Below are 22,593 nucleotides of genomic sequence, written 5' to 3' on the forward strand. Positions count from 1 at the left end.
ACGCAGTTGAATCACTGGCCTTAATTGCATGGATTAGCAGTGGCTGTGTGCAGGATGAGAGGCGAGGACTTCTGAGTCTTCCCATGCAATGATTCAAACACTCACCTACTAGGTGGTGGGAGAAGGTGGTGTAGAAGGAGGGGGCAGAGAAACACTTTTTTTCTTTTATTATCCCTGGCAGAGCTGTCACTTATTAGCTGAGTGTTAATGGAGCTCCCTTTGTGTGACACACATCATTAGTTTTATGACATCATCATTCTCCTTTCTGCTACTGGTTAGCTAAAATGTATCAGCCTAACAAATTATTTAAATGAATCTCTTACACAGTAGAACGTGTGTTTAGCACTGATCATCACCACATAATACAATATTATTACTGGAATATTTAAATTCATTATGTTTCCAGCTACATAAGTAGTGAATGCAGAAAAATGCTAATAAAATCCAACCATACTTTGTCATGTAAAATATTGTTATGTGTACCATTACATAGACATGCTGCATGCTTGTGATCTAGGGGGCTGATTCCGAGATGTATGCTAATACAATCGCAGCTGCAATCTTTTACAGACCACAATAGCGAAAATATGCTAATGTCTCCAAAAGCTTACCCGAGCATAGGGACGTCCACTGCTGCCTTCTCATATCCGTCCAACGACGTGCAATAGTGTAAACAATCGGTAACACTGACGCAGATCGGGCAGTCACGCAGCATGTAAGTCATGTCTGACCTCGCAATGAGATTGCAATGGCTAATTTATGCACGCCTATGAAACATTTAAATCAGGGGTCTTCAACCTTTTACACAGTGTGGGCCACATAAAAAAATTCAACAAAGCCCAAGGGCCACTAAGCTATACGCCACAAAGTAGCACAATCTTGATTCACCCAATTCGCATTACACCACATAGTCGTGTCCCTTATTCACGTATGACACACAGCAGTGCCCCTTTTACACAAGGCCCATATTTGTGCCCCTTATACACAATGCCCGCAGTATTAGTGCCCCTTATACAATGCCCACATCAGTAGTGCCCCTTACACATAATGCCCACGGCAGTAGTGCCCCTAATGCAATGCTCACTGTAGTGGTGCCCCTAATGCAGTGCCCCCAGTAGTGATATTACCCCTTATTCAGTGCCCCCAGTAGTGCTGCCCATTATGCAGTGCCCATAGTGGTAATGTCTCTTATGTAGTGCCACCAGTAGTGGTAGTACCCCTTATTCAGTGCCTCCAGTAGTGCTGCCCCTTATGTAGAGCCCACAGTGGTAATCAAGGCCGCCATCAGGGGGGGCCCGGATGTCAGCATTAATGGATTGGTCATTATACTGCAGCCAGGAAGAAGACTCGGCGCAGACAGGCAGCATTCCAAATAAGTTGCCAGCCACGAGCCAATTAGAGCTCATGGAGCGGCAGCCAATCAGGAGCAGTCGCTCCTGTTTGGTTGTCCCACTAGCAGCCAATCAGCAGTGGCCGCTCCTGATTGGCTGTCGGTCCGATGAACCATATTCAAAAATCCGCCAGGAACTGTTTTTTTTCCCTGGCTGCCGGTGCAGTATACACACTGCTGACATCCTTTCCCGGTTTTCTCCATGCCTGACTGGCTGCCAGTAACCGGTAAGTACACTGACCCTTCCCTGCACCCCATTTCTAGTCCAGCCAGCCTTCTCTGCTTAGTACAGCAATCCTTACCAGCCCTGTGCCCTCCTAGTCCAGCTAGCCTTCCCAGCCCTGTGCCCCCCTTAGTACAGCCAGCCTTCCCAACCCCTTGCCCCGCAAGTACAGCAAACTTTCCCAACCCTTATCCCCCCCTTAGTACAGCCAGCCTTCCCAGCCCTGTGCCTCCCTAGTACTGCCAGCCTTCCGAGCCCTGTGTCCCCCATAGTAACCTTCCCAGCCCTGTGCTCCCCCTAGAACTGCCATCCTTCCCAGCCCTGTGCCCCCCATAGTCAGCCTTCCCAGCCGTGTGCCCCCTAGTCCAGCCAGCCTTCCCAGCCCTGTGCCCTCCCTTAGTACAGCCAGCCTTCCCAGTCCTGTGCCGCCCCCTAGTATAGCCAGCCTTCCTAGCCCTATGCCTCCCCTAGTACAGTCAACCTTCCCAGCCCTGTGTCCCCCTAGTACAGCCAGCCTTCCCAGCCCTGTGCCCCTCCTAGTACAGCCATCCTTCACAGCCCTGTGCCCCATCTAGTACAGCCAGCCTTCCCAGCCCTGTGTCCCCCCAGTCCAGTTTTCCCAGCCTTGTGCCCCTGATGTCCAGCCTTCGTGCCCTGTGACCCCCCCCGTATGGTACAGCGTTCCCTGTCCTGTTCCACCCGTCCTCTGCCATTCTCGGTCCACCTCTCCCAATTGATGCCCCATCCCTGACGTAGCTCCACCCATATTATTTACAGCTCCGCCTACCTATGTCCCATCCCCCTGCAAGTGGGGCTCTGCCTATTTTGTCAGTGTTGGGCCCCACAATTTCTGATGGCAGCCCTGGTGGTAATGCCCCTTATGCAGTGTCCCCAGTAGTGGTAGTGCCCTTTATGTAGTGGCCCCAGGAGTGGTGCTCCCTATGCAATGCCCCCATTAGTGATGCCCCAGTATTAATGCCCCCAATAGTAATTCCCCCAGTACTAGTTCCCCTAATAGAAATGCCCCCAAGTACTAGTGCCCTTAATAGAAATGCCTCCTAGTAGTAGTGCCCCTAATAGTCATCCCCCTAGTAGTAGTGCCCCCAGAAGTGAAGCCGCTTACAAAAAAAAATTACTACTACTTACCTTAAACCCCGCTCCTGCGTCTGCTGCCTCCGGTCCGCCCGGCTGCACTTCTGTCTGAACTATGGGAGAGACATCATAACGTCTCACCCATAGTGCACTGCACGCATTGCGGGAGCCGGAAGCCGGAGCTCAGGAGTGAGCTCCAGCCTCCGGCTCGTGGTGTGGTGCAGGTAGGGAGTCGGGCGCCCGCTGATAACAAAATTTCAGCCGGCGCCCGGCAAATGGAGCCTGTTGGTTGGCCGCGGGGAACAGCTCTCCCCGTTCGGCGGGCCACCCGACAGATCTCCACGGGCCACCTGCGGGGGGTTACCCGAAAAATCTGAAGCCTCCTGTGAATTCCTGGAGGGTAGGCTTGTATGCCTAACGGTGGGAGGTGTAGCCATAACCCCCTTAGCGGCACACACGCCTCACGCTCCCCCCCACGCTCCCCCCCACTCCTGCAGAGGAAAGTAGACTGCTGCTGCTCACTGCAGCCCAGCATCCAGCAGTGTGTGCTGGACTTCTGACAGGTAAGGGGGGGTGGCGGTAGATCCGGGCCACCGCCGGGCAACTCTAACAAGCCCAGGTAATGTGCAATGGTTAACATTCGCTCAATCTGCATAAATATTATCATTGCGTAAATCTCAGAATCAGGCCCTTATATGTGTATTGTTATGTACTAACAACTGAGCTTACTAAAGTACAAATACATTTGCACATCCATAACTTAATTACTGAGAGGAGAGATATCCAGAAATGCTGAACCAAACTTGCTTAGAAAGGAACTTTAGAAGTTATTATTCATTATTATATCAAGAATATTCACATTTACAGAATGAGTGTTTTAGTCTTTTACAGTATTTACAGTACAATTGTAATTAGTTCCAAATCCTGATATGTTGTGATACTTCAACTTTTGCAATTAAAAATATAACATTTCCCTGTACATTTCCCAGGACTAAAGTAGAATAAATGAGACGCCCAAATCTTTTTTACAAATACATTATAGTTCATTTCAGATAATAAGGCAAATCTTTTACTTAACACCATTTCAAAATGTTATTATATTTTCTCATTAATCTCTATATGTTTATATATCACTGCTTGCATAACAAATCATGTGTGTGTCTTAGTTAGGAAAGACCGTACAGTAATCCAATAATATTTTTCAGTAAAGCTACTGTCTAATGTCCATTGTCTATTGCTGTATCTGCCCCTACGTGTAAGTCCTTTATAGTTTTTCCTATAGCTCCTTCTAATGCTTTATGTCTTTATTGTTCTGTTTAACTATTGGATTCCATAGTTTTTAGTACATTTGCTGTCTGTAATTTTACTGTAAATATCCTCATAATTGTACGTTATTTATTTTTTAGTTTATTTACATTTGCAAGGGTTTTTTCTTTTCTAATTTTTTTTTTTTTTCCTTTCCTGTCTGTCCAGTTTTTTCCAAAATAGCCCACTCTACTGTGCCACCTGCTCGCGTTTCGAGTCACAAGAGAGGTAGGAACTCCTCCATTCATACAGTGGCTCTGGTTTGTGTTGCATACAGATTAAACAGATTTTATTCCACCAAAGAGAAAACTCAATTCTGAGGAGTCTTCATTTACATGCAAACCGTTTATAATGTCATAAACTCTACTCTAGGGTTATATTTTCCCCAGCACTTTATAGATAATCCACATGGAAACAGTTATGGTGCAAGTTAACCCATTATGGCAAACTTGCACCAACAAAAAAGCATGCAATGAATGTCTATACATTAACCCTAGTTCGCAGAAGATGATTTATTGAGGTAGGATATCCCAAAAATGTCCTATGGGGTTGGGTACAGGGTCCCGGCAATTCGTGATGCCATCGGTCAGAATACCAACAGCGGTATCAGTCAGAATCCTGATAAAGGTGGGTGAACCGTGCTCACTGGTGTGACTGTAGGAGAGGAGTGGGGGGGAGGAGGGGGGGAGGGGTCGGGAGAGAAAGTGTTCGTGTATCTGAAGGGATGGGGGTGGGGAGTGTGAGAGTGCTGCACCTATGGTAGGAGTACCTGATCCTACCTGAGATAAAGACTGGTAGAAGTAGGGTAAGGTGCGCTCTCTAGTGGGTGAGGGAGTGTGTAGTGTTGGTATATAATCAGTGAGATGTGTAACAGAGAGACTGAAGCAATGGTGCTGGGTCAAAGGCTTTATTAAGTAGGCACAATGCTGCTTGAGAACAAATGACCCAGGGGCAATGGGGTAGTTCAGAGTGGTGGCACGGGGGATAAGGTGGGTGGACCCTTTTAGGGGGCTCCTTGCCGTGCGGTTCTGGACCAGCACGTTGTCCCTGCTGGACCTTTGGTCAACAGTCTTGACACCCGACAGTGTGGTGGTGGAAGCCCTTGGGGTGGATGGGGTAGCGGCGTCCCGCAAATGTACAACTTACCGACCGGTAGGTGCCTGGGTAGGCGTTGCGATATGGGAGGATGGTGGCGATGATCGGCTGTCTTTTGTAGTTCAGAACGCCAGGTGACTGTGTTCGCTTGCTGCTCCTCGTATGCTGCGGCACCTGGTGTGGATGTGCCCGTGCTAATGAATCTGGCACTCCGTTTGTTGTGCTGGCAGACTGGTGGTGTCTGGGTCAGTGATGTAGCCGGACCCGGGCTGGGTCTGCGGATCAGAAGGCTGCAGCGGGCTGCAGCGTGTTGCCTGTGATTCCATACGCAGCAGCGCTTATCTGCGTAACTCGGGTTAATGCATGCGTCATTGGGGGTTGTCAGGAATATTCACACATGTGCAGTAGCCAATAATCACTCAGCTGCGCAAACATTGTAATTGCGTCCACCAATGGTTTAACCCAACATTGTGGGCCTGGCATCTTGCATAGGGAAGAAGTTACAAATCTGTGGAAATAAAGAAACATTTCCTCTATCAGATACATTTTTTGGTTTCATTTTACTAGTACAGCAGTCAAATAAATTATAGGTGAGAAGGGCGGTTGATGCCTGATGCGCATGTGAGATAATGGGGCCTATTTGACAAGCACTTCGGCTCAGTTAATCTTGAGATCTCCGTCTGGTTTGCACTAAATTAAGTAAAGTTATTTAATTAATACCACAGATATCTCCTAGATCAATGGCAATTCGGAGCACACAGCATTCCCCATACAATGAATGGGGATGTTGCAATTGTGTCACTTATCAAGCTCACTTGACTTGACTTCAATAGTTAACACCATTTTCAGATGACGATAGCCTGCTCTTTCCTATGGAGGGTACTTTTGGAGTGAGAACATTGATCCATTCAGATCCCTCCCCTTCCTCCAGCTTTCACAATGGGCATGCATCACATAAGGTGGTGTATGCATAGTTACACTGCAGGGACATAACCCAGCAGTGTAAACTCCTACCATTGCCATCAGTGATGAAAGTATCCAGTTAGATTTGCTTATTGGAGCAGCTATCCTGGAATGAGTATAATAATAAATTGTTCCCAAAATGTGTTCCCAAATCACTGCATTGCAATAGTATATCCCATGTTTTACTGAACAGACCCCAACGTCATAGATCATAATGTCCCCAGAATGTTCAATGTACATATGTTTAATAAGTATAACTAGCAAATATTGTAATTGTTAATGAAGGCATACTAATGCTACTCAGGACAGTGGACTAAATTGTCCTTCAGTCATTTTGCAGTATTAGGGCTCTCTTGTACTAACCAATGAATCATGTATGTTCTGGGTGTGAGGTATGGCTAGGCAGCTACCATCCTCACAGTACTCAACTCCAAGCCAAGCCAAGTTGGTTATTTCAGGCTACTTCACATAGGTGCTAAAGTGCAGTTTCTGTGGTTCTTGGAAAAATGAAATAAGCCATAATTGCAGAATGTAGAGGTTGAACATGGATATATTGAGCCGCGGGAAGCCAGACCTTTCAGCCCTTATCTCATACAGCTTACAATTTAAAACTAGTTTCCAGTGACCCATAGAGATACAGCAAATTGTATACAGTAGGGAATTGTTATATGAACCACTGTTCACTACATTTTGAAAGGTACCAATGAAAAGGTTTGAAATACTGGGCCTGATTCAGACCCGGTTGCGAGCGCTGAGCGCTCACAACCGGGTCGATAGTGGCCCAGAGCACATGCGCACGACGGAGCCGGCTCCATCGTGCACATGCGTGAGACTCGGATAGCGACGGGCACTCCATCACTCTGGGTCTCGCACCAAAAGGGACGTGCTGTCGATGTTGAGTGACAGCACGCCCCCTTTGGTGGGCGGGCCGGTCGGGTGGCTGCCAGACGGAGGCGTTCCCATGAGAATGCCTACCGTCTGGGGGCGGCCCTACTGACATCACAAGTGATGTCAGTGGGAGAGCTTTCGGCTCTGTTTGAGCCGAAAGCTCTCTGGGGCTTGCGGCCACGAGACCCTACCACAAGGGTCTCTTCGCAAGCCCAATGGTCGAGATGGTCTTCAAGTTACAATCTAATCATGAGAACTTCACCCACAGAAAATAAGTTTAGCTCAGAATATAAGTTTAGTGCTGTTCAGTGGAGTCTTGATGGATTGTTTACCTAACATTTAATAGTCATATTTATAAGGCAGCTTATTGAAGTTATCGCCACAATCTACTATGAAAATGTCTTTGGGACAGGTGATACCCAGCTCTCTGGTGATATTGGCTGGCAGTGTTAAGGCTTACTGCTTTTGCCAGCCAGTCCTGCAAGCATCTGCACATGCGTGAACTGGCTTTGCACCTCTGCGATAAATAGTTTTCTACATGCTTTGGAGAGAAACCCGGCAAATAGTTTCTCCAGTAAGCTTAACAACAGCAAAAGAGTTGTTTATGTTGCTGGAGAAATTACTTATCTCCCATTAATATAAATAGTTCTGGCAATACTTTAATTTACTGTATAAACCACATTTATATCATTGGAACCTGTGAGCATCAGATATTTGGTGCCCAACAGCCACTCCATCAATGTTCATACCACCTTATACTCAGACTATTCCCTTATTTCATAGATGTCAGAGTAACACAAAGCAATATTACATTACCTAAGTCACCACCTTCTTATACTGTAGGGATTGTTCACTTTGAAGCAGCAGATCCTTGAGTAGCAACATATTGGGGGTCAATCTTGTAACTTCTCACTGGTATGTTAGATTCACTGCTGTTCCCCACTGTCAGAGAAGAGAATTACAGTTCTGGAGGACTACCCTGTATTTAATTTTTTGCCTCGCTCACAGGTTCAATACTAGAAGCTCACATCTCCTACAGCTGTTTGCAGTGACCAATACAATGTAACAGGGGTCCCGAGTAAGAGAACCTCATTGAATTTGTCAGCACATCTAGTACAGTAACCATACCTTTACATTGTGCTGCTATATTTTAAAATAGACAAATCCACTTAATTGTTTCAGTGACAGTGTGCAGGACCGTCAAGAGCTCTGACGGACCTGGGTATGGGGCGCGGCCAGTTCTGGAGAGAAGTAACCTCACCCTCTTCCTGCTGTGCGCTGCGAAGAAGTAGTCTCCTCTATCTTACTGCCCAATGTGACTCAGTGGTCGTGCTGTTGTACAGATGAGGCCACAGCAGTAGTGAGCAGAGCAGTTGGGGCGGTTGCTGACCAAGGCCCCTCCCTGTTGGGCCCTTCCAACTGGTCCAGGCCTGGGTAAACAGTGCCTGCCCCTCCCTCTCATCTTGGCGCCCCTAACAGTGTGATGTGAGAGTGTGAAAAGACCAGCCTTGGTGTCTCTGAGAACACAGCATGCCAGGCTAAGCCTGGCCCTGCTTTCCATTTATCATTTAAGAATTATAATTCTGCAAATTTATTGGCACATTTTGTCTTGCCTGCTGGCTGGTGATCTAAAATCTGACATATCTGTAATGCTGTATGAATTTGTTTTTTGTGTGTGTATGCCTCACGTCATTATATGTCTTATGCCATTATAAGTCATTAATGTAACTACCCATCCTTCTCTGGTTAAATGATACCTCATTGAGGAAAAAAATCTGCCCTTTAAACTAGAATACAAACACATTTCCCATCTATTGTCCGTCCGTGGCAGGGGGGAATTAAATACTGCGCAATCAATATAAATACCTGTATCATACCATATAAATCATACCAGCTCAATTCTAAATAAGTAATTTCAAGTATCCCAGCAAATTCATCTCCAGATGTTTTACACATTTTACCTTCCACATCTGATTAAAATGTACCGGCTACAATCCAGGTTTGCGCAATAGATATCTTCATCTGCCCACCTATATTAGCTTGGTGCATAAAACAGCAATCAGGTCTCATAAAGCAGCAATTACACATATAATTATATTCTGACCAGCATTGTTATTTGTTTAATTACACACCAACTACAACTGCATAGAAGCCATGGCTTTGCTAATACCTGACATCCTTAATTTTGACCAATTACTCTTAAGAGACAGTCATTATCATTACATTTTATAAATCTAATAAAAAATATTTAAAATATCATAATTAGAATCCCCACATTATATGCTGATAAAATAAATGTCCTGCCTCCCGATGACTGCAGTAGTCATTGGTTCATCTTAACTAGGGGTGAGCAGGTTCGGATTTCTGAAATCCGAACCCCCCCGAGCCCCCCCGATCCGAGTCCGATCCGAATCAGGCTCGACTTTTCCCGCCTGACTCGGATCTGAAATCGAGGCAAAACGTCATCATCCCGCCTTCCGAGTCTCGCGGGTTTTGGATCCTATATAAGGTACCCGCGTCGGCGCCATTTTCTCACTCGGCTGTGGACAGTGAAGAGGGAGGGTGGGAGTTAGGGCTGTGTAGTGTAGTGTAGTGTAGTGCTGCTGTTGTCCACTACTTCAAAGTCCATAGGGGCTGGCTGTGTTGTGCTGTGCTGCTGTTGTTAATAGGGGTTGTGTCCACTACTTCAAAGTCCATAGGGGCTGGCTGGACTGTGTTGTGCAGTCAGTTCTCCATAGGGGCTGTGTCCACTCCAAAGTCCTGTGCAGTGTCCCAGTCCTAAAGGAGTGCTGTAGTGTTGTCCAGGGGGTGCTCTGTCCATCAGGGGTGCTCCCCCCAAGTGCTAAAAAAATAATATATTTTCTGTGTTTGTGAATTGTGTGCGCAGTAGCCGCACGTGCATCAACAAAGTAGTGCCAAGCGTGCGCCTGTGTCATAAGTAAAGGGCCGGCTGGCTTGACCGTTAAAGGGTGCTGTAACCCCCGAAAGTACACTCCAGTCCAAACCAAAAAAAAATTATTTTCTGTGTTTGTGAATTGTGTGCGCAGTAGCCGCACGTGCATCAACAAAGTAGTGCGAAGCGTGCGCCTGTGTCATAAGTAAAGGGCCGGCTGGCTTGACCGTTAAGGGTGCTGTAACCCCCGAAAGTACACTCCAGTCCAAACCAAAAAAAAAAATATTTTCTGTGTTTGTGAATTGTGTGCGCAGTAGCCGCACGTGCATCAACAAAGTAGTGCGAAGCGTGCGCCTGTGTCATAAGTAAAGGGCCGGCTGGCTTGACCGTTAAGGGTGCTGTAACCCCCGAAAGTACACTCCAGTCCAAACCAAAAAAAAAATTATTTTCTGTGTTTGTGAATTGTGTGCGCAGTAGCCGCACGTGCATCAACAAAGTAGTGCCAAGCGTGCGCCTGTGTCCCATAAGTAAAGAGCCGGCTGGCTCATTTCTTAAAGGGTGGTGTAACCCACAAAGTGCACTACTCTCCAGCAAAAATAAAATAATATTTTCTGTGTTTGTGTGCGCTTTAGCCGCACGTATATATATCAATATAACATAAATGGAGGACCAAACTTTCTCCGATAAAAATAAAATAGGGAAAGATCAAGAACCTCTTCCTCCTAGTGCTGTTGCTGCTGCTGGGAGATGTTCATCATCCCAGAGAGGAAGTAGGAACATCACTACTTTTACTAAACAATTGACCCTCCAACAGTCCCTAGCGATGAGGATGAAGTACGACAGCAGTCATCCTGAAGCAAAACGTATAACTGAGGCCTTGACTGCTATGTTGGTGTTAGACGTGCGTCCGGTATCCGACATTAGTGCAGTGGGATTTAGACAATTGATGGAGGTAGTGTGTCCAAATCCCGTCTAGATTCCACCTGCATCCTCAAAGCAGCAGCGACAAGCGTGCGTCTGTCTGTTAAAGGGTGGTGACACCCTCAAAGTGTGCTACACAAACAATTAAAATATTGTTCTTTTTTTTTCTGTCTTTGTGAATTGTGTGGGCTGTAGCCGCACCTGCATCCTTAAAGCAGCAGCGACAAGCGTGCGTCTGTCTGTTAAAGGGTGGTGACACCCTCAAAGTGTGCTACACAAACAATTAAAATATTGTTCTTTTTTCTGTCTTTGTGAATTGTGTGGGCTGTAGCCGCACCTGCATCCTTAAAGCAGCAGCGACAAGCGTGCGTCTGTCTGTTAAAGGGTGGTGACACCCTCAAAGTGTGCTACACAAACAATTAAAATATTGTTCTTTTTTCTGTCTTTGTGAATTGTGTGGGCTGTAGCCACACCTGCATCCTTAAAGCAGCAGCGACAAGCGTGCGTCTGTCTGTTAAAGGGTGGTGACACCCTCAAAGTGTGCTACACAAACAATTAAAATATTGTTCTTTTTTTTTTGGTCTTTGTGAAATGTGTGGGCTGTAGCCGCACCTGCATCCTTAAAGCAGCAGCGACAAGCGTGCGTCTGTCTGTTAAAGGGTGGTGACACCCTCAAAGTGTTCTACACAAACAATTAAAATATTGTTCTTTTTTTTTCGGTCTTTGCGAAATGTGTGGGCTGTAGCCGCACCTGCATCCTTAAAGCAGCAGCGACAAGCGTGCGTCTGTCTGTTAAAGGGTGGTGTAACTCTCAAAGTGTTCCAAAAAATAAAAAACTATTTTTTTAATGTGTTTGTGACTTGTGTGCGATGTAGCCACACTTGCATCCTCAAAGCAGCAGCGACAAGCGTGCGTCTGTCTGTTAAAGGGTGGTGACACCCTCAAAGTGTGCTACACAAACAATTAAAATATTGTTCTTTTTTTTTTGGTCTTTGTGAAATGTGTGGGCTGTAGCCGCACCTGCATCCTTAAAGCAGCAGCGACAAGCGTGCGTCTGTCTGTTAAAGGGTGGTGTAACTCTCAAAGTGCTCCAAAAAATAAAAAACTATTTTTTTAATGTGTTTGTGACTTGTGTGCGATGTAGCCACACCTGCATCCTTAAAGCAGCAGCGACAAGCGTGCGTCTGTCTGTTAAAGGGTGGTGACACCCTCAAAGTGTGCTACACAAACAATAAAAATATTCTTCTTCTTTTTTCTGTCTATGTGAATTGTGTGGGCTGTAGCCGCACCTGCATCCTCAAAGCAGCAGCGACAAGCGTGCGTCTGTCTGTTAAAGGGTGGTGACATCCTCAAAGTGTTCTACACAAACAATTAAAATATTGTTCTTTTTTTTTCGGTCTTTGTGAAATGTGTGGGCTGTAGCCGCACCTGCATCCTTAAAGCAGCAGCGACAAGCGTGCGTCTGTCTGTTAAAGGGTGGTGTAACTCTCAAAGTGTTCCAAAAAATAAAAAACTATTTTTTTAATGTGTTTGTGACTTGTGTGCGATGTAGCCACACTTGCATCCTCAAAGCAGCAGCGACAAGCGTGCGTCTGTCTGTTAAAGGGTGGTGACACCCTCAAAGTGTGCTACAGAAACAATTAAAATATTGTTCTTTTTTTTTCTGTCTATGTGAATTGTGTGGGCTGTAGCCGCACCTGCATCCTTAAAGCAGCAGCGACAAGCGTGCGTCTGTCTGTTAAAGGGTGGTGACACCTCAAAGTGTTCTACACAAACAATTAAAATATTGTTCTTTTTTTTTCGGTCTTTGTGAAATGTGTGGGCTGTAGCCGCACCTGCATCCTTAAAGCAGCAGCAACAAGCGTGCGTCTGTCTGTTAAAGGGTGGTGACACCTCAAAGTGTTCTACACAAACAATTAAAATATTCTTCTTCTTTTTTCTGTCTTTGTGAATTGTGTGGGCTGTAGCCGCACTTGCATCCTCAAAGCAGCAGCGACAAGCGTGCGTCTGTCTGTTAAAGGGTGGTGTAACCCTCAAAGTGTGCTCCACAAACAATAAAAATATTCTTTTTTTTTTTCTGTCTTTGTGAATTGTGTGGGCTGTAGCCGCACTTGAATCCTCAAAGCAGCAGCGACAAGCGTGCGTCTGTCTGTTAAAGGATTACATCGGTGACAGCATCCAAGTAGGCATGTCAGACAGTCCGTACCTGTACTGGCAGGAAAAAGAAGCAATTTGGAGGTCCCTGTACAAACTGGCTCTATTTTACCTGAGTTGCCCCCCCTCCAGTGTGTACTCCGAAAGAGTGTTTAGTGCAGCCGGGAACCTTGTCAGCGAAAGGCGTAGGAGGTTGCTTCCACAAAATGTGGAGAAGATGATGTTCATAAAATGAATTATCAACTCTTCCAGGGAGACCAGCCTCCAGAACGTACAGAGGGACCTGTGGTTCCAGCAGGGACGAATTAATACTCTGTGAGGATGAGGATGTACACACTGAAGAGGGTGAGGAATCGGTGGATGAGGAGGATGAGGATGACATCTTGCCTCCGTAGAGCCAGTTTGTGCAGGGACACATTAATTGCCAGCTTGTTTTGTGGGGGCCCAAACGAACCAATCATTTCAGCCACAGTTGTGTGGCAGACCCTGGCGCTGAAATGATTGATTTGTTAAAGTGTGCATGTCCTGTTTATACAACATAAGGGTGGGTGGGAGGGCCCAAGGACAATTCCATCTTGCACTTCTTTTTTTTCTTTGCATTATGTACAGTTTGGGGCCTAGTTTTTCTAACTGCCATCCTGTCTGCCACTGCAGTGTCACTCCTAGATGGGTCACGTGTTTGTGCCGCCCACTCGTGTCGCTTAGCATAGTCATCCAGCTACCTCGGTGCAACCTTTTGGACATGAAAACACTATTGTGAGGTGTGAGGTGTTCAGAATAGACTGGAAATTAGTGGAAATTAAGGTTATTGAGGTTAATAATAGCATAGGAGCAGAGAAACCAACAAATTCTGTGATTTTAGCTGTTTTTATGCTTTTTTTAAAAAAAATACAGATCCAAAACACAAAACCCAAAACCCAAAACACGGAAGGGTGGTTTTGGCAAAACCAATCCAGATCCAAAACACGAAGAAAGATCCAGATCCAAAACCAAAACACAAAACACGAAAAGTGGCCGGTGCACACCCCTAATCTTAACAGTTTAGAGCTTAGTAAACAGGGAGCAGCTACACTAGTGACCATGAGTTGATCCCCGTGTGATGGGCAAGCTTGCATGACATCTGTGATATTTTTCATGGAAATCTCGGCCATGACTCTACAGACAGAATTACTTTGGTGCCTGGGATTCGTTGCTAGGGTTTCAGAGAGCATTTGGTTAGACACAATGGACTGATGATTTCATGATGATCTGTGAGGGTGAGAAACTGAACAAAATGGCGGATTTGTGGAACAAAGTTCCTATCCGGATCAGACCCGGAATTTTGCCGGCGCCGACTCGGGATATTCCCGAGTCAGCGCCGCTCACACCGCAGTCGGGTCTGCATAGACCCGGCTTTTGCGGAGTGAAAGTGGTCGCTTGGAGATGACGTCAGCTAGCAGCGCACTCCAGGTCATCGTGACCCGGAGTGCGCTGTTCTCACAGCAGGGTTTCACAGGCTACGCCCGTGTTAACCCCTGCTAGTTACCTGGGTTGGATTGCCGGGTCACTCGACCCGGCGATCCAACTCTCTCCCCTTTTACACCAGGGAGCTGCCCGGGTTAACCCTTCAAAAACCCAGGTTTTAGCTCCAGTGTAAAAGGGGTATTATTAAGGGCTCCATTTAATAACCAGTTTTATTTTTTTGCGCTATATAGCACTGCCACTCGCTGCGCTATCTTAATTTTTGACCTTGTATTTACCACAGACATGGCGAGTGATGGTCTTAGTGAAGCAGGCAGCGATGTTTTTCTGTGCCTGCGGATGCTGCTGAATGAATAATACAGGGCAGACCGCGGAGAGCTGGAGGGAGGTGACAGTGTAGGAGGCAAGGAATCAGAGGAAAGGAGCGGTGAGCGGGAGGGAAAGTATGAAGAGCTGCAGCAGTGCATTGTGGGTAAGGACCCGCATACTACAGCCTCCCCGTCGGGTCCTTAGTGCTTGTCAGCGCTAAATTACAGCAGCAAATACCTGGAGAATTTTTATAACCACAGCTAGCGGTAAGATGAAAAAAACGCTTGTCATTAAATACCAAGCCAATGCATTGTACATGGGCAGTAGTAAACTGACTACCGCAGCTGCCTGCAATTAGTAAAAGAGCCCAATCAGGGTTGATTGATAGCAGCAACACTTTTTAGGATTACTAACGAGTGATAATAGCCATATATATATATATATCAATGTTAAAACATAACTTTACATAAAATGTCTGTAAGTGGGGTAACGACCTGAGAAACCCTGGGATCCTGATGATTTGCATTCTGCTTTACTAGAGGGCCCAAATCAACATGCAGAGCACTAGGAGACAATAATTGAATCTTTGGGGCATATGTATGACAGGGAAAAGACACTTAGGGGTAAATTTACTAAAGTGAGAGTTTTTAGAAGAGAGTTTTAAAAGTGATGTTGCCCATAGTAACCAGTCCGATTCTAGCTATTATCTTCTAGAAGGAGCTAGTTAAATGTTAAGTAGAATCTGCTATGGGCAACATCACTTTTAAAACTCTCTTCTAAAAACTCTCACTTTAGTAAATTTACCCCTTATTGCCAGCACAAATGGATGACATAACTATAATTATCACCAAAGTTAACCCTGCTAATGGTAAGATTCCTAGGCTTTTGTCTGTGAATTGGTCATACTTGCCAACTCTCCTTCATTGTCAGGGAGACTCCCTGAAATAGCAGCATTCTCCCTGTCTACCTGAAGAGTCTACCAATCTCCCTCATTTCACCTTACCCCCATTATGACACTGTTCTATAAAAGAAAAAACAGAGATATATACATTCAAATGGGATCATTAGTATAATTTCCCTGCATTGGTTATAAGGCACAATGATCCCTATGGTTACATGTATTTTCTGAGAAGTATCAGTGTGTTTTCATCAACAAGTAGATCTTACTAACTGCTTTGGGGCTCATTTACATGTGGATGTAAATCAATTTTATGACACGCCTCTCAGATGTAGCAGTACAGGACCACTTTACCGCTGCGCTCATAGGTGCTACTTTCACAATCTCCCTGAAATGCTTTTTCAAAAGTAGGCAAGTATGGAATTGGTTCCAATACCAGTTCTTAAAAAAGCCTACTTAACAAGTACTACAGCCATCTCCTAAAGGCAATAAAGAACATTTAAAAAAAAAATGCTTTATTCATCTGAATTCATCTTTTTAATTACCGTATAAACTTGAGTATAAGCCGAGTTTTTCAGCACATTTTTTGTGCTGAAAAAGCACCCCCTCGGCTTATACTCGAGTCATGCCCGCATGGTACGCTGCTGAGTAGCGTACCATGCGGGCCGCGGTGCAGACTGTGTCACTGTGACCCAGCCTGCACCGCGTGTGTAGCGCTGACCGGACGGAGTTCGGTCAGCGCTACACACTGCCAAACACACAGCCGCCGGAGCCGGCAGCTATGTGTTTGGTGTAATCAGCAGCCACTGAGAGTCTGTCAGACTCTCAGCGGCTACTGCTGCTCCCACTGCGGGAGCCATCTTCCGGCTCCCGCAGTGGGTAACGGGAGAGACGTCGTCATGACGACGTCTCTCCCATTATGCAAAGCGGCGGAGGAGCCTGTAGCAGCGTCGGGACCAGGAGCGGGGTTACAGGTAAGTGGGTTTTGTTTTTACATTTCTTTCTACTGGGGGGGCTACTACCGGGGGGTACTACCAGGGGGGGATATCGCTACTGGGGGCACTACCAGAGGGGGGGATTAATAATGGGGGAACTACCAGGGGGGGGATGTTGCTACTGGGGGCAATACCAGGGAGGGGGGGAATACTGGGGGCACTACCAGGGGGGATGTTGCTACTGGGGGCACTGCCAGGGGGGGTTAATACTGGGGGCACTACCAGGGGGGGATATTGCTACTGGGGGCACTACCAGGGGGGGATTAATATTGGGGGCACTACCAGGGGGGATGTTGCTACTGGGGGCACTACCAGGGGGGGGATTAATACTGGGGGCACTACCAGGGGGGGATATTGCTACTGGGGGCACTACCAGGGGGGGTATTACTACTGGGGGCACAACCAAGGGGGGATATTACTACTGGGGGCAGTACCAGGGGGGGATTACTACTGGGGGCACTACCAGGGGGGGATTACTACTGGGGACAGTACCAGAGGGGAGATTACTACCAGCAGCTGCTGCATTTCCCACCCTAGGCTTATACTCGAGTCAATAAGTTTTCCCAGTTTTTTGTGGTAAAATTAGGTACCTCGGCTTATATTCGGGTCGACTTATACTCGAGTATATACGGTGTTTTTACATTTCTTTCTACTGGGGGGGCTACTACCGGGGGGTACTACCAGGGGGGGATATCGCTACTGGGGGCACTACCAGAGGGGGGGATTAATAATGGGGGAACTACCAGGGGGGGGATGTTGCTACTGGGGGCAATACCAGGGAGGGGGGGAATACTGGGGGCACTACCAGGGGGGATGTTGCTACTGGGGGCACTGCCAGGGGGGGTTAATACTGGGGGCACTACCAGGGGGGGATATTGCTACTGGGGGCACTACCAGGGGGGATTAATATTGGGGGCACTACCAGGGGGGATGTTGCTACTGGGGGCACTACCAGGGGGGGGATTAATACTGGGGGCACTACCAGGGGGGGATATTGCTACTGGGGGCACTACCAGGGGGGGTATTACTACTGGGGGCACAACCAAGGGGGGATATTACTACTGGGGGCAGTACCAGGGGGGGATTACTACTGGGGGCACTACCAGGGGGGGGATTACTACTGGGGACAGTACCAGAGGGGAGATTACTACCAGCAGCTGCTGCATTTCCCACCCTAGGCTTATACTCGAGTCAATAAGTTTTCCCAGTTTTTTGTGGTAAAATTAGGTACCTCGGCTTATATTCGGGTCGACTTATACTCGAGTATATACGGTAATCAAAGTTAAAAAAAAAAGTTGGTTTCCTTTTTTTTTTTTAATAACGTATTTGTTTGTGTTTCCACATCATAATAAGAACGGATAGCCCATATATGGGCTTCAGTTCCACTGCTCATATGCGATCTGGCAATTTAGCTCAGACATGTCCGCAGCTGGAGAGACTGGACCAGTATCACCAGTGGCGGGCTGGGCCGGGGGGCAGGGTGCCATCTGCCCCCCGGGCCGGTATAATTGTGAAGCACTAGGGCTGCCGCTGCGGTCTGTAACCATATACCAGTGACAGCCGCAGAGGTTCCTGTGCCTGCCTCCCGGCTGTCACTGTGAGGCTGCCCGACCATTACGCCGGGTACACGCTACGGTGAGGAGAGTGCCGCAGCCCTACAGTCACAGGCAGGCCCGGCGACAGGGGGGTAGAAAGGGGACACTTGTATCAGGCCCTGTCCATGTGTCCCCCCATCCCTTACCTCTGCCGCTGGCCTGCTGCTTTAAGCAGCAACATATTCAAATAAGCCCGGGGCCAGCTGTGCGGCGCAGAGCAGAATAGCCGGAGCTGACAGGTGATGCTGCCCGGCGCAGGCGCATGACGTCATAACGTTGCGCCGCTGGAACACAATGGAACCGGGGCTGGCTCTGGGCTGACCACCCAGGAAGAAGAACAACATACATAGCCGGACAGAGAGCCGCCTCAGGTAAGTGTGGGCTGGGCTGGGGGGAGGGGGGGGGTGGAGGTATGCACATGATGGGGGGGTGGAGGTATGCACATGATGGGGGGGAGATGGAGGTATGCACATGATGGGGGGGAGATGGAGGTATGCACATGATGGGGGGGAGATGGAGGTATGCACATGATGGGGGGAGATGGAGGTATGCACATGATGGGGGGAGATGGAGGTATGCACATGATGGGGGGAGATGGAGGTATGCACATGATGGGGGGAGATGGAGGTATGCACATGATGGGAGGAGATGGAGGTATGCACATGATGGGGGGGAGATGGAGGTATGCACATGATGGGGGGAGATGGAGGTATGCAGATGAAGGAGGGGTGGAGGTATGCAGGTGATGGGGGGAGATGGAGGTATGCACATGATAGGTTGGGAAGATGGAGCTTAGGGAATTAGACTGAGACACAAAGGGACTGGGAAAAGAGACTGGGCTGGGTGATGATTAAACTGAAGGGCAGGGTGATGATTATACAGGCAGGGGCTGCGGAATGATTAAGATGAGAGACAGAGGGGTTGGGGGATGATTAAACTGAGAGATTGAAACACAGGGGATGAGCCAATAGCTGACCTGCATATACATACTGGGAGGGGATAGGGGGCCCCCAAAAAATGAGTGTGCTGGGCCCCAGGATATCTGTTGCCGGCCCTGGTCACAGGAGGATAGTGAGAGATACGATGATGCAGCAGGTCGGGTGCCGGATCCTAGGGGGCAGGTAGAGGATAGACCACCTGCAGGAAATATATCCCCTGATGTCGTTATGAGTTCTGATCATGTGATCAGCCCATGTGACCGATCCATGTTACAGTATCCCCAGGTCCTGCAGCAGCATAGTTTTTGCGGGCAGCTGGCTGCTTGCAAATTCATCACAATGAAGGTAAGAAGCTGATAGGCAAATGGAACATGCCAGGGAGAGGCTGGGGGCACACAGGAGACATGTGGGGAGCATGCTTCTGGGGGATGGCAGAAGATGGGGGCATTTGGGGCACAAAGTGACTAATGTGGAGGGGGCACGTCAGACAATTGGGGCACAAGGAAGCATGTAGGGAAAATGCTAATGGGCAGATGCTGGGGCATTTAGGGCATGGGACATATGTGAAATATGCTGTTGGGGGGCACAGCTGGGAGAATTTTGGCCACAGGGGGCATGTGCTGCAGATGCTGCTGGGTGTGAAACAGACAGACACTATGAGCAATTGTGGCAACAGGGGGACATGTGGGGATAACGCTGCTGCAGAGCAGATGCTAAAGGTTTTTCAGGGCACAAAGTGGAGCATGTCAGACATTTTGGGCACTTGAGGGCATGTTACGAACATGGTGCTGGAGAGTGGTAGATGCTCGGGCAAACAGGTGGGAAATAGCTGTGGAGGGGGCATGTAAGGGGGTACCTGGGCTCATATAGCATTTTGAGGGTGGGTGGACCATGCAATTGAATGGTTGGGCATGTGAGAGAGAAGGTGGTCTAGACAGTGCTTAAAGCCGGGGCCACTTGCTTGTGTTTGCCCCCCAGGTTGAAAGTTGCCAGCCAGCCCCTGAGTATCACTGAGCAAGCTTGGCAAAATTCTGTTTTTTAAGTGGAATTTATTATCGCTTAGATAACTGTTACTAAGAAAACTTGCTTATTGCCACAAAAGAGCTCCTAATAATACAATAACAATAAAAATTCTCCTTGCAAGAGCATTGTTTAAAGAACAAGAGCTGTTACCAAATGAGTCTTAAGAGCTGTGCCTGGCTTTTATAGAGACATATTGTAAATCAATGGCGTAGAAGAATATTCAAGGGGTTCTACAGCTAAAATCGATTTTACAACTATGCTAGGAAAAAAAAAGATACTTCCACTTCTATCTACCTATTATCAGATTACCTACTACTTGTCATAATGATCAACCTGTAAAAACTGGCGGATGCTGTGGTTACTATAGAGTGCATATAACACCCACAAAAATGAAACCTACCTGCAGCATTTCCCAGCATCCTGCTCCTGGGTGGTGGCAGTCTGTACTGACTGCAAAGCAATAAAATATGAGCTGCGCTCCACTAGTTAGAAATGTATCGATTAAAATATACAATGTATGATCCACTTCAAAAGTCAAACTATAATATAATAAAATGTTTATTGATAAGACATATTAAATTACCTATAAATGAATAATGCATATATGAATATGAGTCCCAGCAAATTTTAAAATACAACATCCATTGATATAAAGCTGTTAGTCACATACATAAATATCTTGGATATTATACCCAATTCACACTCCATTCAATGTTCTTGGTTGAATATCCAAGTATATTAATAGAGAAATATTTAGATCTTTAAACTGTGAAATTATATAAGGAATGTCCACAGATTAACTTGAAAATCAATTTATACAGCTGTTTATGGCAGACCGCTGTGTTACCATATAGAGACTTGAATAGCCTTTATTGAATGTGGGCAATGTGAGCGGTATAATGACAGGGGTATAGATGTATTACCTCTCCGGTTAATCCGCTGTTAAGCTCCAGTCAGGCCCCTTGTGTAATCCAACAATTGTTCACCTGAATGCAGGCAGCTTGTCCCGGTAACACAGCTTTCATACTCCAGTGAGACCGCCATCTCTTCCCGGGCAGAGCAGTGAATTCTGGGTTAGCTGATGTTGATAACTCTATGTGCCCAACGTGCAGCTGCCACCTGCAGCTTGTTTCACTGTAAGGGTGCCTATTGGATATAAATTATGGGTCCCAATTTCAAAAGTAGTTGGTAGTCTGAATGCAGGTAGTTTTGTCAGAGGATGCCGGTCTGTATTGTGAGTAGTCTTATTTATTCCCCATATAATTAGTTCAATTATTTTAAATGAATGAACCTGGTGACACAAAGGTTTCTAAAATCTCAAGCAATATATATATATAAGGTTAACAATTTACAAGTAGAATTAATTGAATGATAAAATACATAGTAACATGTGGGGTCGTAACTTGGTTTCACTATTTTCATCTTATTGCATTGATTTGCCATATTTCTGAAATACATTTTATTACAAGCTTAATATAAACATTTTTCTTTTTTAAAACTTATTTTTTGATTCCTGGTACAAATCCTAGTATCATTTATTTTCTCATTTAACAAAATTTAGTTCTCTTGGTACAGCTATATCTTGTTGTTTAAACGGCTTAAACTGACAGCCGTAGCACACAGAAAATGTGGAGCTTACTGTATCTCATTAAGTAATAATTAGAAGGGACAGGCCATAGGGGTAGAATATTCCTCAGAGTATCTGTCATTCCTAACCTGTCTGGCAAGCCTAATTCAATCCCTGTGTACTGGGTAGAACTGATATAACATTTTGACCTGAGTTTATGGAAAGGAGCTGATGTGTGTCTGTTTTCAATCCTAAAATAGTGCTTTCCCATTATAGTACTATTATCACTACACTATATTATTACCAAGTGTAGCATAAAATCTGGGATGGTGGGAAGTCATTTACATAGTACATGTCCAAATGTAGACCAAGAGCCAAATGATTGCCATGTTTAACAGTAATGCATAATAGTTTATTCATATATTTTTGTACATTAGTTTAATAATTTATTTTTAGTACAACTTCGTATATGGAAGTCCTGGTTTGTAATCTGATATATTCTGAAATTTGCTGACAGTTAAATTTGAAATAAGGTGTTTATATTTTTGTTATTATGTATAGTAACAACTACAGTAGGATTCAAAAAATAAAATATACTACAGTAAATCTACCTTATGCATCCATAGATCTAGAGTATTTGGATATCAGTTTTGCATAGATTCATTCATATCTAATCCCTAACTCTAAATTTCCACAGCTGCCATACCAGTGGCGTCTGCCTGTGCCCTTTAGACATCACTGTCAAATTAAGGGCTCCGACAGAACGGTGTTGAAAAATGATGCTCATTTAAGCTGTCTGAAAAATTGTGTGTGTTCCATCCACTCACCATACACTTACATTATATTTTGGCCTAGAATCACAAAGCGTTTACGAGATCTGAAA

General features: G+C 46.2%; 1 protein-coding gene across 8 annotated transcripts in view; it reads left to right on the forward strand.

The window, feature by feature from the left end:
- NTNG1 (netrin G1) overlaps positions 1–22,593 on the forward strand; it is a 381,653-nt gene that overhangs the window by 279,936 nt on the left and 79,124 nt on the right. For 4 of the 8 annotated variants that reach the window (XM_088474047.1, XM_088474042.1, XM_088474044.1 and 1 more), the window contains one exon: positions 4,179–4,238. The exons of the other annotated variants lie outside the window; for them this stretch is intronic. In XM_088474047.1, the coding sequence (XP_088330173.1) occupies positions 4,179–4,238 (60 nt within the window). The remainder of the gene's footprint in view (positions 1–4,178; positions 4,239–22,593) is intronic. 8 annotated transcript variants of the gene reach the window in all.

The sequence above is a fragment of the Taudactylus pleione genome, unplaced genomic scaffold (genome assembly GCF_031769625.1).
Source record: "Taudactylus pleione unplaced genomic scaffold, aTauple2 ptg000146l, whole genome shotgun sequence".
NCBI classification, from domain to species: Eukaryota; Metazoa; Chordata; class Amphibia; order Anura; family Myobatrachidae; genus Taudactylus; species Taudactylus pleione.